The sequence below is a fragment of the Rasamsonia emersonii genome, assembly GCF_000968595.1.
Source record: "Rasamsonia emersonii CBS 393.64 chromosome Unknown ctg1118621760101, whole genome shotgun sequence".
Taxonomy (NCBI): Eukaryota; Fungi; Ascomycota; class Eurotiomycetes; order Eurotiales; family Trichocomaceae; genus Rasamsonia; species Rasamsonia emersonii.
The window spans coordinates 100967-118269 of NW_013563186.1; the positions used below are offsets into that span (position 1 = coordinate 100967).

At 48.7% G+C, this 17303-nt stretch overlaps 3 protein-coding genes across 3 annotated transcripts; 2 read left to right on the plus strand and 1 right to left on the minus strand.

The window, feature by feature from the left end:
• Window positions 1–241: 241 nt before the first annotated feature.
• Window positions 242–2244, plus strand: T310_4252 (uncharacterized protein; the record flags this gene model as incomplete). The annotated part of the gene is made up of 10 exons (XM_013472889.1): window positions 242–287; window positions 327–333; window positions 482–549; window positions 662–814; window positions 991–1030; window positions 1284–1308; window positions 1425–1473; window positions 1651–1756; window positions 1887–1953; window positions 2077–2244. The coding sequence occupies 10 exons, from the start codon at window positions 242–244 to the stop codon at window positions 2242–2244; spliced, it is 729 nt and encodes a 242-aa protein (XP_013328343.1).
• Window positions 2245–5717: 3473 nt separating this feature from the next.
• On the minus strand, window positions 5718–6522 carry T310_4253 (C2H2 finger domain protein; the record flags this gene model as incomplete). Its single annotated transcript, XM_013472890.1, has 3 exons — window positions 5718–6267; window positions 6328–6340; window positions 6444–6522. 3 exons carry the CDS (start codon window positions 6520–6522, stop codon window positions 5718–5720), a joined length of 642 nt encoding a protein of 213 aa, XP_013328344.1.
• A 7404-nt stretch (window positions 6523–13926) lies between these two features.
• On the plus strand, window positions 13927–15621 carry T310_4254 (3-ketosteroid reductase; the record flags this gene model as incomplete). Its single annotated transcript, XM_013472891.1, has 4 exons — window positions 13927–13985; window positions 14019–14061; window positions 14190–14299; window positions 14355–15621. The coding sequence occupies 4 exons, from the start codon at window positions 13927–13929 to the stop codon at window positions 15619–15621; spliced, it is 1479 nt and encodes a 492-aa protein (XP_013328345.1).
• Between the last annotated feature and the right edge of the window lie 1682 nt (window positions 15622–17303).

Sequence of the window (17303 nt, forward strand, 5' to 3'; positions counted from 1 at the left end):
TCAATGATTTGCCTCGCATATCCATTCGCTTTCTTATATCGTGTCTGATGTGATATCAGCTCAGGCCGTATCCTATCTAGGCAGTATGCATGAGCAGAAAAAATTTCTCTCTTCTCATACATAGATCCGTACATATAGCCCGTAGTTTTTTTTTCTTCTCCAAGGATTTTGGTTAGTTAGTTACCTAGGGCAGTGCCAATCCAGACTCATAGACTCAACTTGCAAGTGAATAAAAATAAACATGGCAAACCTTGCTCAAGATTATCATCTATCCTCACACGTAGGATGTAAGTTAAGTATATTATTGTCCTACGCATATGCTTTAGCAAGTAGGTAAGTACTGCACGTAAAATCCATTCATTGCCAATAACATAATAAAAATTATTGGTCTACGACTCTTCTCGTTCGTTCAAATTACAGCAGAACCAAAATGAATTCCTTCATTATTGCATCCATTACTAATTAATATCATATGGAGTAGTAATATTAATATTATTCTGATGTTGAACATGTACCTTCTCCCGCCCGGCAAAATAATTACCTACCTGGGTAGGTATTACCTCATACGTATATCCATGCCTAGTATCAGCCAGCATGATTCACGAACAAACGAACGAACGAACGAACTAATGAATGAATGAATGCGCTACTCTAGCGACAGTTATAACGAACGCTAGAGAGACAACATTATTACTTGCAATCCAATCCAATTCAATTCAATTCAACTCAATTCATCATCATTATTATTATTACCTAGCGCAGCCTCCGAGTATGCCGTACCCTACTCGAGGACCTAACATTCGGACCACAGGATGTATGTCGTTAGTGGTAGTCATGCAGGTACAGTAGTGCCCACGACGACGACGACAATATCATGATCTTCATCGGCCCACGACACTTACGTACGGAATACTCCTTACTCCGTACGAAGTCAACGATCACAACGTGAGACAGGGGGAGGCAAAACTACCAAACTAACAAACTAACAAGCTAGCGACTCCATCCATACTCCGTACTCTGTTGTAGGCAGGTAGGTAGATGATATCTTGGCAAGGCCTTGGCATTAAGCCCACCTTGGAACAGAGTGCAGGTACAGAGTTCACCATACGCAGTCTTCAGGTACCTATGTATCTCCAGTAATAGTTACTATTAACTAACCTCTGTGGATCACTGGGACACGGGCAACTGGGAACTGGGAACTGGGACACTGGGGACCCTACTAATAATAAAATAATAATAATTTTTTTTAGGAAAAGTTAAATAATAAAATAAAATACGGAGAGTACCGTCGATACTTATAAAACAGCAGTAAGTAGTAATAAACCCGAGCAGTCATCGGAAATTACAGGTTAATACCTCCTGAATTGTGAAATCAATGCCGAGGACATCATCATAATCCCGAGGGTGCTCGGGGTAGGCGGTAGGTAATAATAGAGGGTACCGTCCACGGTACTGCGTCCGGTGCTCCGGACCGTAAGTCGCCAAGAATCTTGGCACCTTTGCACCTTGGAGCCTAGTGAATAGACAAATATGGTTTAGCGTGTAATAAATTTAGTAGTAGATTACTAGTTGATACGGTACATATAAACCTGGTACCTGTCTGTATGGAGCACACTGTACGGAGTAGAACGACTAGGTACTACCTAGTAGGTAGAGTACCTAGTACTCCATACTCTATACTTCTACCATGGAATGAAGATGATACCCACCTACCTAGGTACCTACCTAAGTACCTACCTAGCTACGTAAGGACAAGGTAGGTGCCTGACGGGTAGATCATTTTAACCAATTCCTCTTAGTAAGGAGAAATACGTGAAATTAGCATGACAAACTCGCAGCCTGACTTTATTATTAATATATATCAAATGAAATAAATTTGCGGGTAGGAGACTAGTCCTATCCCGTAATAATAATGTCGATCACGGGATGCGCTTCCAGGGGTTTAGCTCGAAGGTAGTTAGTTTTTTGTTGGCCCTAGGTGATAATTGACCACCTTATGACGTCCTTATCACCACAGTTCTTTCCCGTCTAAAGTTGCCCCTTTCAAGTGATCACTGCTGACGTTAACCTGTACAGGTAACTGCGTCGAATCCTGATAGATGCCAAGCTCGCCCTAGGCCAAGAAAGGATGGTGTCCCGGCATTTGGAGCAAAGTCAGCGCCAGAGCCTATCAACCGTTCGAACGGGTTCAAAAAGTCACAAGTTTCAACGCACACTCCCATCCGCGCCCCCCATGATCATTGAATCTAAATCTACGATCTGTCGTGGCCGGTGCGGTAGCATGCGCATAGATCAACAAGGAATCCGTACTTCGTCTTTGTACATTTTGATGAATTTGGTTGTTGCCTACACCGTACCAAGGTACGGAGTGCTCCGTACAATACGCGTACTGTACGGTTCGTCTCCCTCGCGGGTACAGTACCCGGTAACGTATTTTCTCGACCAGCCTACCTACCTAGGTAGTAGGCAGGTACTAATTGCATCCAGTACGCAGTCAAGTTTCGACGTTTCCTCATCGGTTCCTTGGTAACTAAATTAGCATGCAGCGTTTATTATCGGATAGCAACTCATATCACGCCTGGCCATCCGGAGAACCTCGGGCGAAGCACGTTGTCTCTGTCACGTCGGGCTGGCCGTTTCAGATTGACCTTCCCCTTCGGGAATGGCCTCTCCACGGGTAACCCCAGTTTTCGGTGGATGCCCCCCGGGACCGTCTGGCAAATCACAATCGGATCGTCGCGCGTGTTTCGCTGCTTAGCAGACCCACCCGCGTTGACAACTGTACTGCTGATCTGCAGTTAGAAGAACAGAACAGAACAGAAAAAAAAATCACTCAGCGGCAGCTGGATACGGAGTAGACGTTGACATTGAGAAGGTGGGATGGCTCGTGCGATCAGCGTCCAGACTCCAGAACCCCCATGCCGCCATGCGCTCAATCGATTGGAAGGGACCGAACTATCCAGATCGCTGGGTATAGTTGGGATCTACGGTCCTGCCACCGTTGTTAGCTACCGCGAGGTCGCGGCGCACTTCTCTTTTGGGATATCGTGTCCTTTCCTCCATCCTTCCCACTGGATGAGGTCAAAATATGATTTCGAAGGAGTAGATTGAGTTGGTTTTCCGGTCTGTTGATCTCCGACAGCTCACAAAGCCAAATATTGCCGAAGTAAACATCTCGACAGCATAGAATTCAACCCCCACGAACTGCCGCGTGGCGGACAAGCTTTGCCGGTGGGCTTGGGAGAGTTCTCCAGATAATAGTGTAATTTGGAGGACTCCGTAGGACTAGGCCGTGTGGCCCGACGAGATTGAGAATCCACATGGCCGCACATCTCCCGAAGCTTCAAGATCCATCTTAATTACAGCCTCCGCCAAAACAGGGAGGTCGTCGACGGCTGACCAGGGCCAGGCTGCACCTGTAGCCAGTCGATACGAATCACCATCGTTGATAGGCCGATCGAGACGGAACACCATCACAATTCACGATCAGAGTCAAATCCCGACCAAGTCGATCATGATTGGCTTGTCATGCTCTTCCTTGAGTTTCGAGAAGCAAGCCCGGCGCTGCAGAGCTGTCAAACTCAAACAAGTAATTGGCTAAATGCAGATTACTGGCCTTTTTTTTTCGCCAAGCCACCATCAGGCGGAGAAGCTGTATCACTATCGGCCTTCTCTCCCTAGTAGTAGAGTCCTGATACGAGTCCGCTAATATGGATGGAGATCGATAGCCGCCTCGTGCCAATTCATCTCCTTGTCCATCGGCCACAGTGATGCAAACAGGACATATCATCCTCCCTCAGACTAATTCTACAGCGGAGCCGGCTCTTGGAGAGTCGAAATCTGATCGGTGATGGATCCTCATTCATGTTGACGGCCTGTAAGGGGCCCCATGACGTTGCAGCGGGTCAGTCAATCTGTGTACTTCCTCTTGTGAAAAAAGCAACGTCATTCTTGGTATCTTCTCCGAGGCATGACTCTGTCTCCCGTTTGATATTGACATAGCCGGGATACCTTGTTGGGCATGCAGTCTGAAGGTCTGACGGGCTCCATCATTAGATGCCGAAAGGAGCCTTGAGAGGGCAAAGACTGTGTCAAACTTGATCCAACACGCTCATCGTTATAATTTCTCCGGCCATGTGCTGCACAATAAAGGACTAATCATGCATGCCCAGCCTACCAGTGCCCACCCCGGAATGATCCGCGGAGAGGAGAGGCGGTAATCATCTGTATCTGCCCCCAGTCAACTTGTTCCAACTCTTGTGATCAGTACAAGTTTGCCCAGCACAGTGCTGCAGCGTAGAGAAGGAGTGATTTTGCGGGTGGCTGTATGCAAGATGCAAGATAAGATGTGACCGATGATTGTCATGCCCGCTGGTCACGGCCAAAAGGAAGCAGACAGCGAAGAAATCCTGATAGCAACTCGCGAATAACACGTCTGGGAAAGGATAAAAAGAGAAACTATATGATCATCGTTATTAACTCTGGCGGTCTCCCATGTGCACACGAAGGGGGAAAAAAAGCATACTTCCTGGCCCCGCTCCATAGTAGGCTATACAAAGTGGAGCAAAAAAACAAGACTGATCCTCGGATGCTTGGGCCATTCAGGCACAAGCTTAAGCTCTCTTGACACTAACCCTGTTGGTAAGTTGACTTTCATTCCTCAGTAGCCTTTTTTTTACCGCCCCATGTTGCAGTCTATTAAAAGACTCAAGAGATGTGGGTAGGTTAGTCCACTAATCGGGTCCAACCAGGTCCTTCCTGATTCTGCCGAGAATGATATGGATTGGATCCTGGTCAATGTGGCCCAGCTGCAGGATTGATTGGTAGGTACATGGGAAAACAAAAAGAAAAAAGAAAAAAAAACAAACTTACAGAGAAGGGGTGGCAAACAAACTAGCAGCTGCAGCAAAATAATACAATCATAAAATAATGGTTATTAAACAATAATATGACTGGGGTATCAATTGCTATTGAGACAGAGCAAGTAGGAACACTGCAGACCCCGCATCCTCGACAACTCCGCGGCCAAAGAGCATCGCCACCGGTGCGAGACTGTATACAAGGATTAGACCCTGCTAGTCCAGGCCAGACGTTCAGAGGGACCCGCCCGTCCCGAGTGTTCCGAGAACAAGGAAATCTGCCCAGAATGTATCCTCTCAAATCGACAGAAGAGAGATCTGGTTTCCCCGTCCATGAAGGGGAATGGGTAAATATGTCCCAGATCGCGCCCTATTTCAAGCAAGTCGTAAATAATGTCCAAAACAACCTGCGTCCGTTCGCGACGGGCGACTGCACACTGTTGGACTGCACTGTAGACAAGAAAACCCCGCGCAGTGTAAAATGGCTCGGTGAAGAGTGTAATTCACGGATTGGGAATCCAAGGGGGGTTAAAAGTCATTTGACAGATAGAAAGAAACCAAACCGGAGAAAACGCCACCCCATATCCTTTTGGGAGATTCCAGTGGACCATGTACCAGTACCATAATTAGTCATGTCAAAGAATCGTAAGACAAACACTAAAGTCGCACAGCGCCGGGTTCCTGCTCCTGGCGTGTGCGGAAATATAAGAGGAATATCAAAAAAAAAAAGGTCCGTGATAGAATTCTCGACGTGAAAGCCTGCCAGGATCTCTGTCTGAAGGGTACCGGAGCAGTCGACCGGCGTAGATGGAACGAAGATGTCCAATTCAGCAAGCCGAAAGCGATGATCGCAGCCTCTTAACCCAACCCGAGGAAGCCCCAGTCGGTTCCTTCTGGTTGATTTAGGATCCGAGCGGCCGGCTTATATTGGAACTCGGGTTGATATGTGACCATGATGGGTTGGCCATCTGCTGCCATGGGATGATGACCGGGGTAGGGCGGCGGCGGCGGCTGCTGAAATTCTGCTGGGATGTAGTTTGGTCGTTGGCTCGGGTCATAACGCGGCTGCATCAGTTGTGCATATTGCTGCGGATCCATCGGAGGTGGTGGCGGGGGAGGAGGAGCAGCAGCTGGGACATTCTGAGGGACGATGGGTTGTGGTTCGGGAACTGGGACCTGAGCGACAGAGACAGCCTGCTGCGGTGGGTAAAAGTCGTGGTTTGGAGTTGGCGGCTGGGGATAGAATGGTTGCTGCGCCAAGATATACTGATTTGATGATATCGAGGTAACCACAGGAGTCTGGTATGTCGTTCCCTCTGGCGTTGCCTCCCCGGAGGATGGCTGAGTCGTCGCGCCAGGCCGGTGCGAACGATGCTGATGCTTCGTCAAAGTGGTTTTGCGGCAAAAGCTACGAAAGACAAAGATGAGCAAGATGGTCCCGCAAAGAAGGGGTCCTGGAAGCTCTCACCTCCGCTCACAGGCTGGCTCATTGCAAATGTAAGGCCGCTTTCCCGTGTGGATCCTGCGATGGCGAGCCAAACTCGACGACTACTCAGGCGCATCAGTATTAATCATGCCCCTCACCACCGGATATCGGTGGAGAAAGCATTGCGCACAGGAATGGGGCTACTGACATCTGAAAAGGCCTTGTGGCAGCCCTCATGATCGCAGACATGCGGTTTCTCTCCCGTATGCGTGCGGGAGTGGACTGTCAAGGCACTCCGCTGGATGAAGCTTTTGTTGCAATCCTTGACAGTGCAGTGGTAGGGACGTTCATTGGTGTGTATCCGATAATGCCGGCAGAGATCTGACTTGCGGTTGAACGACTGTTCGGGATGATGCTTATCAGCACAGGTCCACAGTGTCTAAATCAGGAAAGCACCTGGTCGAAGGCCGGCTCCTCCTCACCTTGCCGCATTTCTCCCACGAACAACTAAAATCTCGTCCTCCAGGCGCCATGAGCACCGACAGAAAGCTGGACCGGCGATGATGGCCGATCCTCGAAACAGGAACAGTCTCAAAAACACACTGGGGGGTGCGTAGATCGATAATAGGAAGATCGCGGTGAAGCTAAGAGAGCGAGCGGGGGAAATCGAGGATAAGAGCGACAATCAGACCACACCCCCGATAAAGAAAAAAAAAGAGGAGGATGACAATGGAGCGGGTGGAACAGAGGTCAGAAGGCCTGGTGGGAGGAAGAACGGGAAGCTGGCGAGGAGAGCTTGCCCGCGACGGTCCAGGGTATGGGATGGGACCAGCCTGCAGGCAGAGAAAACCAGCAGAGACGACCTGGTGGGAGGGTGGGAGGGCAGTATACAGGGCGTGGGCTGGGAGGCGTGGTAATTTAAGTCGTCGATACAAACTCGGTAAGGTTTATTAGTCGTGGATGGGGAGCTGAGACCCCGGGCTATCCACGGGGACTGCTGGGTGGACGATGGGCGGATGGGCAGGCCAAACAGAGCTAGTCCGGCTCTGACACATGGGGACCAGATGCACGCTGCCGGGCAGGAACAGCAGCGAGGGAGAGCGTTGGAAGCCAAGTCTCTGGAGGATAGTGTCCGTCATGCGTTGAGGAAATTGCAAGGTGCCTGTGGCCCTGTGGGCGTGATCCAGGAGCAGGCTGGGTCGCGCGTCTGGCGTGCTACGGGGAAAGCGAGATCGAGCTAGAAAGAAAGCCGTAAGGATCACTGCGATTCCCGTTACAGCTGGATTTGCGTGGATCGGCCGGGACAGTTCATGCCTCGACACGCAGTACGAGGCGTGGGCCGTCGTGGTTGCCGTTTTGGGACGGGCCCGGCAGTACCGTTGACTGCTCCACCGAGCGCGCCTTCCATGGGAGGACGGCCCGCAGTTCTAGCAGGCGGGAGCAGACTGCTATGGCAGGCGCTACCGTCGATTCAGTCTAGCCTGGAGGGGATCCAGTTCCCCAGCGCGCCGGGAGACCTGCCAGGCGCGCTGCGGTGGGGTCAGGGTCCTTTAGGTAGGTTCGAGGGAACGTACAGCACGGTACGGCGTGCGTACGACAGTCCAGAAGCCCCCAAAGCCAAACTCTATGCTGTTGGTCGCCGGCAGGGGGTGTTGGGGGTTCCCGGCGACCTCACTACGGCTTCCTCGGTAATTTCGATCTAGTGAGCACGGGACATGAACACTGTCATCTGTATTACCGTACAGTCACGTTCCCCGTACGGACACCTGACCGCGGAACCAGACAGCATCTGGCGCATGTTCCTGCGGCAATTGTCCTGCCTCATATGGCCTGCTCGCTGAGAAAGAGAGAAGGATCCGTGTCAGCGAAGCCATGGATTGTGTCGGCCAGAAGGCCAGGTGAGGGGACCTGGCCTTCCTCCGTCACGGCGCGCGAGGGAAGAATACAGAGTAGGCGCTAGTGACCGAAGGCCGGAACCTAAAGGCTCTCTAAGTCACACCTAAACTGCCTAGCTAACCTAACCTTAGGAAACTCCCAGTCAACACGCTCACTAATCCACCAGCAGAAGGCAGTCAGGGCAGCCACCGAATCCAACGCGCTCCGCCGTCGTTCACGCCGCATCCGATGGAACTGGTAAAGATCCTGCTGCCAAGTCACCAGCGGACCAGACCAGATACCGCTGATCCATCGACGATACGGGCTCCTCGGGTTGCCAGAACGGCCACCAGAGCCCGAGCCTGCCACTGGCTCGACCGTCTAGCCCAGGCCCACCAGCTCTGGCCTGCGCGTCCATTGTCTGCTAGCAGTCGAGCTCGATGAAAGTACTCCGTACCTACAGGAGACAACTTCTCGTGCGAGAAGTCTCTTCCCCGCATCGTCTTTCACCATGCTCATCCAGCTTTGTTAAGTCCCTGTTACAGAGGAAATCCTGGTGGAAGGATTGACACACTACAGGGCTAGCTGAATCCTTTTCTTGGACAGGTCGATAGTCCCGCGTCCACCAGACGATACTGCGAGTCCTGACTGACTATACTGGAGCAATGCGTTTTAACAGAACTTTATGGCCGCAAGGTTCTTGTCAGAGTCCATAATCGCCAAGGGACACTGGGCTCTTCTACCTGGGTACAATCGTTCAGGAGTCCCGCCGCGGCTTATGTCGTCGTGCTCCCTAAGAAGCTCGTCGAGGGTCTAATTTTTAGGTGATATTATTGCCAAGCGATCGACTTGGATGGAGAATGCAAGTCCTCTATATGGACTACCTTCTATACAGAGGACAAATCCCCCCTGAAGTAATGCATCATGGGAGCAGTCTGCAATTCCATCCTCTGATGTCGTCCAGCTGTGCGTTCTTGGTCGAGGTCTGGACTTGGCGGAGGAGCTCACTGAGAGTTCGACTCCTCGTATTTCGCTTCTCTGACTATAACTTGTAGGACGCGAACATTACAGTCAGCCACATGTATCTGTTCATCGCCAAACATCACAAGACAGCTCGTCCCGAAGAGTTCGAAAATCGGCATAGCCACGTGCAAGGCCTCTTCAAATGGACAGATGACTGTAAGATATTCTCCGGAGCTCAGGATAGCATCCATCCTGGCCGGAATGGCTAGCTCTTGATTTTTTTGGCAATTGTTATAGATATAGAGTGATTGCAGATCAAGGATCCCCTATTCCTGCCTGTCTGTATCACTCCTTTTGTGCTAAAAGGATGGTATTCTCAGACCATACCTCCGCCAATATCATAGCTCTCTTCTTGGAATGATAATCAGGCAACCAGGAGCCACTGGGGTCTATAGCCTTGATAGCATTGAATGGGTTTTTGGAGGCAATTTGTTGGACGATTGGCACAACCAAAGGGCCGGGCACTATCCAGATTTGTTCGCGGCTGAGCAAAGTACCTGGTTGATGTTGGATCTCTTGCGATGCCCGCAGGATTCGTTCGATAAGGAACATCCGTTCCATTCCTATTGCATGAGAACACCACCGTCAGTTAGTATTCCATTCGAAACGACCACGAAGATTGGCCTTGTAAACAACTCCAGAGCATCCTTCTGAAATCCCTCACTATGGCTTTCGCTAGCATGGCTGATAGCTGCAGAAGCGTGCATTTGCTTCCTGCAGCAGGCATGCAAGGACGAACAGCACCAAGGCTTCCAGGTTTCTAGAATCTCGACATAGTGCCCATGTCTCTTCTCCGTGGAAATGCATGTGGGTTGGAAACGATCAACGTCACAGGAAAGCTGCGTCGGCGTAACGAGGCCCAGCCGAACCCTGCGACACAGCCGTCCATCTTATCGGCAACTACGAATATCCTCCATATGAACCAAGAAACAGGGCCACAAATCTTCCGAATGGTCATACGAAAGACCTGCGTCCGTCAAATTCGGTTCTCCGCTCCCGTGCGCCAGTAACACTGTCCTACCTGGTTGACGGCGGCTGCATTGAAATGGAGCCCAGGAACCCGGTGGCTGGATCGGTCCTTCTACCCCTGCCCAGATGGCTCTCGCGATCGTCACACCACCCACAAGATGCGACGCAACGCAGGACGAAAATCAGTTGACCTGTTTCTTTCCCCCCTTTGACTCTACCGCGACAATGACCGCATCTTGCAGCGACACGTTGTCAAGATAGGAAATCATTGTACGACCAGAAGAAGAATGCGAAAGCTGGAAATCAGCATCGGACCAAATGCATGGGCCCGTACATTCTGACATCTCTTCCTTGGGTAATGCAGGCTAGACAGTCCCAATGAGATGGCATTTCCGCCGACCTAATCAATCCCAAACCGAAGCTTGTCAGATAGCAGGCCCGGTTGGGAACCGCACCCCCTGTCTAGGTGGGTTAGCAAAGTATCGCCGCTCGTCTACGGAAGCAAGTCATTTGCGCTGAATGTCCGTTCCTTATCACCCCGCATTCTTGGCGCCATTCATTAAGATCTTACCTGGCTGATGCCATTCTGATTAGTTATCTCGCCAGTCTAGTGCGCCTCATCGTTGGTTTCAATCCATGGGCCATTCCAACCGACAGCAGCTCGCTGATTCGTTCGATCCTGAAAGACCACGTTATTCAGCCTCACCGCATAACCTGAAGAATGGCCGGTTGTACTGCATGGTGGAGGGACGGCACACCAACATGTTGACCCAGGCACGACGCCGAGTCATGTGCTATTAATCGACGGACCGGAGAATCCCGTTAGTTCGCTTACAGTGCCTGACGTGAATCCACATCCTCGCTGACTGCGTTGGTGTACACGCACACGACAGAGGCGGCTGCAGCTTACTGGGAGGTGATGACTGTTGTTACGATCTGCTCTGAGTACTGTAAGGAGCCAAAATACTCAAAATGCGAAGCTGCTTCGGGAAGAAAACCAATCAGGTTATCCGCAGTTGACTGTCAGGTTACGGAGCATTACGGCATAAGTGCAGAAAGTGGCGAGCATCGCAGACAGGTGTCAGACGGATACGTTGGCTCATGACAAGCTAACCTTATAGCCCTACTAGCAGAGAGCTCGAAGCACATTGATTTGCCGACTCGTATCTTTCGACTCTTGGCTAAAATCGACGGACTGGATCAGCCCACCAGGTACTCCGTACATGTACTCTTTAATCGATTAGCCTCATGCAAGCTAGGAAAACAATCTGCCGCAAAGCTGCAGATTCCGATCTTCGCCGGATTATTCATCCGCGCCAATTACCATTCCCTGCATCTTTTCCCAACATGTCTACTCATGTGTAGATGGGGATTACCTGCCTGGGAAGCTGGAATATTGTCCGTGAAAGCGTCAATACGACTCGACACGAAGACAACAGGTATGTTAGCAGCCGATCATAATCAAACACCTAACATCAAATCTCTCAGAAATTCCAACGCAAAATTATTCTTCACACCAGACTCATAATGCCCTGCAAGAATCAGCTGAACTGAAAATAAACACTTTCCCAGTAGATGTTGATGATTTCCCACAAAACTTAGTTTCGTTGATTAGCGACCTTTTCGATCAGACAATTAGAGTTATCTTCGGCTTGCTGATCTATGAGCTGGCTTGACAGCTCTTCATCCCAGATCTCCACTGTCACATTTGAGACTCATTCATGATTCTGGCGAACATTGTCTGCCAGGGACAGTCTCTCAGCATGGGATTGGACTGCGAAGAAGCTTTCTCCCATTTCTTTTCATCCGTTATCGTGAACTTTTCTACTGTGGGAGTCCCAGATCAACAGAAAGAAGTGAGCGCCTAATCCAATGATGCTAGCACATCCTAACCTGTACCAAACATCATGTTTGGTAACAAGGCTGATTTCACTGCGTCCGACCTCGGAGATCTAAGAAGGAATTGTACCCTGTTTCCAATTTCAGCCATGCATGCAGATCATCTCAAACTTTATTGTCCCTTTACCCCCCTTTCCCTCAATAAGGAACATTATTCCAGGGTATACAGATGTGTACGACATGTGTTCGGTCCGAAAAGGGCCGTGATAGGTAGGACGTGGCAGATGGAGCTCGGTTGGACGAGAGGAGAATAATCTGCCTGCGACATGTGCATCATGCGCGTCATGCATGTGATGTGTAACACACCAACCAGATTGACTGCCGAGAAAGACGCATTCCTCCATAGGTAGCTTGCTTGGTGAGCAGAATTATTATCAATGCCTGCTGCCTGCAATGATACATTACTCGGAAGTTTCCGACTTTCTAACTTTTTTTTTTCAGATTTTCTCTAGTAAATCAACGATCGCATCGTCGTATTTAAACTACGTATGTACAATAAGTGGGGAGGAAGTTGTTGGTAGGTACACTTACTGTATGTTATGAACTAATTCCTATAGTTATGTACGCGTACGGAGTACATGTAACGCGCGGATTGTGCATACCAGGGTTACTTACCTATGTAGGTAAGAGAGAGGACATCTGACTTTTGTGTGTACTTCCTAAATCCCAAATGTAATTATTAATATTACTCTGAATCATTCTCCACCGATTGCCGATCAATCAAGTGGAACATGTAACCCTACCCCTACTCTTGCTTGCTTGTTTACTTGCTTGCTTCTTGCACCATGCACATAAGAAAATACAGTGCAAAACAATCAATGTTGGAGAAAATTACAATAGCGCGAGTCTAGACAGGCCCTTTTTTATAGAAGGAAAAAAAAAGAAGGAAGGAAGGAATAAGGAATATTTTACTAATACGCAGTAGAGCACCACGATGAAGGTAGTAGTAATAGCACCTCTCTTTTCGTCTTCTCTGTATGTATTAAAGAATTGCTTCTTGAAGAGAGCTCCGATTTCAAAAGTCGGTATTATTCTCGTATTCTCCATCCACACACTTTTCACTTTTTTTTTCTTCTTCTTCTTTTTCTTTTTCTTTTCTTTTCTTTTCTTTTTCTCCCACTCCCACCATTCTCTTAAGTATAATACTACAGTAGTAATATACTATATACCTACACTGCACTGTACTACCGTACTGGACATAACTTCTAATGCAAAAAGCAATCATATTGATGATATTGATGATGATGATGGTGGTGGTGGTGGTGGTGGTGGTGATTTGCTGGAACTCGTTTCCGACAAATCTTGCATGTATGCAGCAAGCAAGTGCAGAAATGGTCAAGTCATTTATTACTGGGATGTGACACTGGATCTGGATCTGGGTCTGGGTCTTAAAGAGTGCTCTAAAAAGATAATACATCTTGGGTGTATGGGTATTGTGTATCGGATAGAGGTAGAGCTGGTTGATTGATGTGTTGATCCGCATTTTGATATGGCAAGACTAGTCAATAGTATCTTACAACTTTAATCGACTGTTCTTTTTTCTAAATTATATGACAGCATATGAATTCTGTCAATGCATTGATGATATCACTCACTGCACTTAGGGTCTCATTGTTTAGTACAGAGTACTCGATGAGACATGCACATATAATGTTACACAACAGAGCTGCTACTGTGGCACAAGAATACAGAAGGGGAAGATGAACGCATGAGAACAAGGCAGTATGTCTACAAGAGCATATACCCATTTAATTCTGGTCTATCAGTACCTACATACCCAGGTAATATATAACCGAGTTCGTGGAACCTATTAGATTGGACTTCCGTACTCGGTTAGCCCCGATCGTGACATCGACCTCTTGGTTCGCTGCAACAATGTTTTTTATACTCTTAAAACTCTGGGAATTTTGTTTGGTCGCTTCTCATGAAGATATGTAATAACAATGTTGCTACGCTGCGCTCCGCAGATATAGTCCTGGATCAATCATGTTTGATTTGAGCTCCGCGACTGTAAATCGCAGCCGTCCAATCACTCTCCGCGACAGCTGCCCACTTGCTCAATTGAGTTTAAGGCTGATCAGCATGCGCCTGTCCCTGAGATCAATTATTGCCATACGGAGTACAACTTCATCTATCAGTCTATCACGCCAGGCATGGCCTCCGATCTGCCTGCCCCTGCTATGTTCTCCATTGACCCTCCCGACAAGCTCGAAAACAATGTCGTCGTGCTTGTCACGGGAGCCAACACGTGAGTTTGACAATTGCTTCGCGATCCATGGTTCCCTGACTGACTTCTCTCGCAGCGGTCTCGGCCTCTCCACGTGTTGCCGACTGATCGACGAATTCCTACATTCCCACCCCGTCTCGCACCGCCTGACCGTCATCTTCACGACTCGAAACAGCCCGCAGAAGATCAAGGACACGTATGCCCACCTGCGAAACCACCTCGCCCGCCATGACAAGGGCGACAGCAAAAATGCTTCGCAACGGGTCAGGCTCCTGTCCGAGACGGTCGACCTGGCGAACCTCAAGTCAGTCCGCGCCCTGTCGCGTCGCCTCAACAAGAACATCCCTAAATTGGATGCTGTCATCCTGAATGCCGGAATTGGCGGCTGGTCCGGCTTGAATTGGCCGCTCGCCGTCTGGTGTAACCTGACGGACGTCGTCAATGCGACGACCTGGCCGGTCTACAAACTCAGCTATGTGGGCATGTTGACTGAAAAGCAGACGAGGCTGCCCGAGGAGAGCCCGCTGGGTGCGGTGTTCTGCGCCAATGTCTTCGGTCACTATATGCTGGCACACAATCTCATGCCATTGCTGAGACGCTCCGGACAACCCAACGGGCCTGGTCGGGTCATCTGGATCTCCAGCGTCGAGGCAACTATCAAACTCTTCGATGTGGACGATATCCAGGGATTGAAGTCCACCAAGGCGTACGAGAGCTCCAAATCGTTGATGGATCTCTTGGCCTTGACGTCTGATCTACCCAGTACCGCTCCATGGGTCAATAGCTTCCTTTCAACAAGCGATTCTGATCAATCCGCCGAACCCTGCCACGGACCACCCCCGAAAATCTACGTTAGCCATCCGGGCATTTTCGGCACTTCGATCGTCCCGCTCCCGTTACCTCTCTTCTGGGGTATGATCGGGGCCTTCTTCCTCGCTCGGTGGCTGGGATCGCCATGGCACACCATCTGGACATATCTCGCCGCCTCTGCTCCCGTTTGGCTTGCCCTGAGCCCGCAGTCCGTCTTGGACGAGGCAGAGGCACCGTACAGGCAGAACGGCGGCGGTCTCGTCAAATGGGGCTCCTCGTGTGACCGACTGGGTCGCGACCGGCCGGCGAGCACCGAGGTCGATGGCTGGGGCTACGGCGGCGTCGTGGGCGGCGCAATCCTGGAGGAAGACGCGCGACGTCGCCGCAAGCGGGGCGCCAAAGATCTCACGGCCGAGGACAAGGCTCGTTTCGAAGAACTCGGTCGACGCTGCTGGCAGGAGATGGAACAGCTTCGCATCGAGTGGGAGAAACTCCTCGACAAGGACGAAGCTGCTGCCGGTGCCGATAAATAGCAGACAGCAAACAGTATAATATCTTACCTTGTTAATGCTAATACAGTAATACTTGCTTGCTTGTTTGCTTACTATCTTAATGATACCTCTCTCACGTTCTTGTTTCTCGATATCCTCCTCCTCCTCCTCATCTTTGCACGAGGTTCGTATCATACGGCTGATACTGAGACCTGTCGGTGTCGGTAAATAGATATTTTCTCCTTGTCTTTTTCTTGCATTGTATTTTTTTTACAAAGCTCTCTTTATTGTAATATAGCTAGGTAGCTACGCAGAAAATGGAGGATTGTCTACATTATTTATACTACCTTTAGCAACAACTAGCTTTTAGAAATGACCTCACAATTGGTAGTTACATTACACCTAAAACTAAAATAAAGTATGTACAGTACATACCCTGCGGTCAAGGAGAGTAGTATTATTATTGCGGAAAAAAATTGTCTGTCTTTTGGATACTGCTGTCCCTGTTGATATTGACTCCTAGTTATTAGTCTCATCATCTTACTAACTACCTATGTAGTTGTATTAATAAACGGCTTCATGAAGACTGGATGTCTCGCCTCGCAGGTAATGGGAAGTTAATCTCGTCAAGCTTCTTTCTTGGCTTGTTCCTAGTGAGCAGGAGCAGTCATGTCATGTATGTATGTATGACACTCATACTCATGAGTTTGGAGTGGTTTTTTTTTTGGGTGGGGGGGGGGGGGGAAGGTATGGATGGATAAGACTCACCCTGCTCACCCAGTGTCCAGCTTATCTAGATAGACAAGAGCGAGGAGCTGCATGCAGATTTTTGAACAAATATTTTTTTTATCTATCCTACCTATGTAGATACCTACCTACCTAAGGAGGCATATATCTGATAATTGCCTACTTAAGTACCTTTCAACAAGACATAATGGTATAGTTCCAAGGAAGAGACTCACTCCACTCTTATGTATTGACGAGGCCCGCCTGACTTGAACTTGACTTGACTGACATATAATTGGGAGAGAGGCCTGGCCTATGTATTTTTTATTTTTTTCTTTCAAATGTATGAGGTAGGTAGGTAGGTTAGGTGAAGCCACTTACTGCTTCCTGCAGCCTGTCTCGCTCAGGTGGTAGTGGTGGATCGATCGATATATTATAGTTATATTACTAGCACTACCTTTATGATGGCAGCAAACCTCTGGTCTACACTGTCTTGCACTTGTGTCTATTTATTTGTTTTTATCTTTTTGCTTTTTTTTTTTGATTCTTTCCTATTTTTATCTACATGATGACGTCCCCCATTTCAGTTTTGGTACCACATCTATCATTATTATTAAAGAGAAGAAAAAAAACCTGTTATAATAGTAAGCAAGAACATAGGTAAGAAGAAATGAATGAAATTCATTCATCCTACCACATATGTCGGCAAGGTTTTTTTAAAAAAAAAAAGAAATTACTTTTTTGTAGCATAAGACAAAAGGTAGACATGACGAGATGGAAAGAAACCTTTGATTGATAGAAAAGGAGCTGAGCTGAGCAGAGCGGAGCTGAGATCTGAGGGATCCTTGTTAGAAATACAAAAAAAAAAGAAAAGGTACATAGATATACCGGGTAGGGGGTATGCAAGGCCAAAACATTCCACAGAAAGACACCGGGGTAAAAAAAAAGAAAAAAGAAAAAGAGCCAACAACCAGAGGTAACAGGTGAACCCGTCAGAA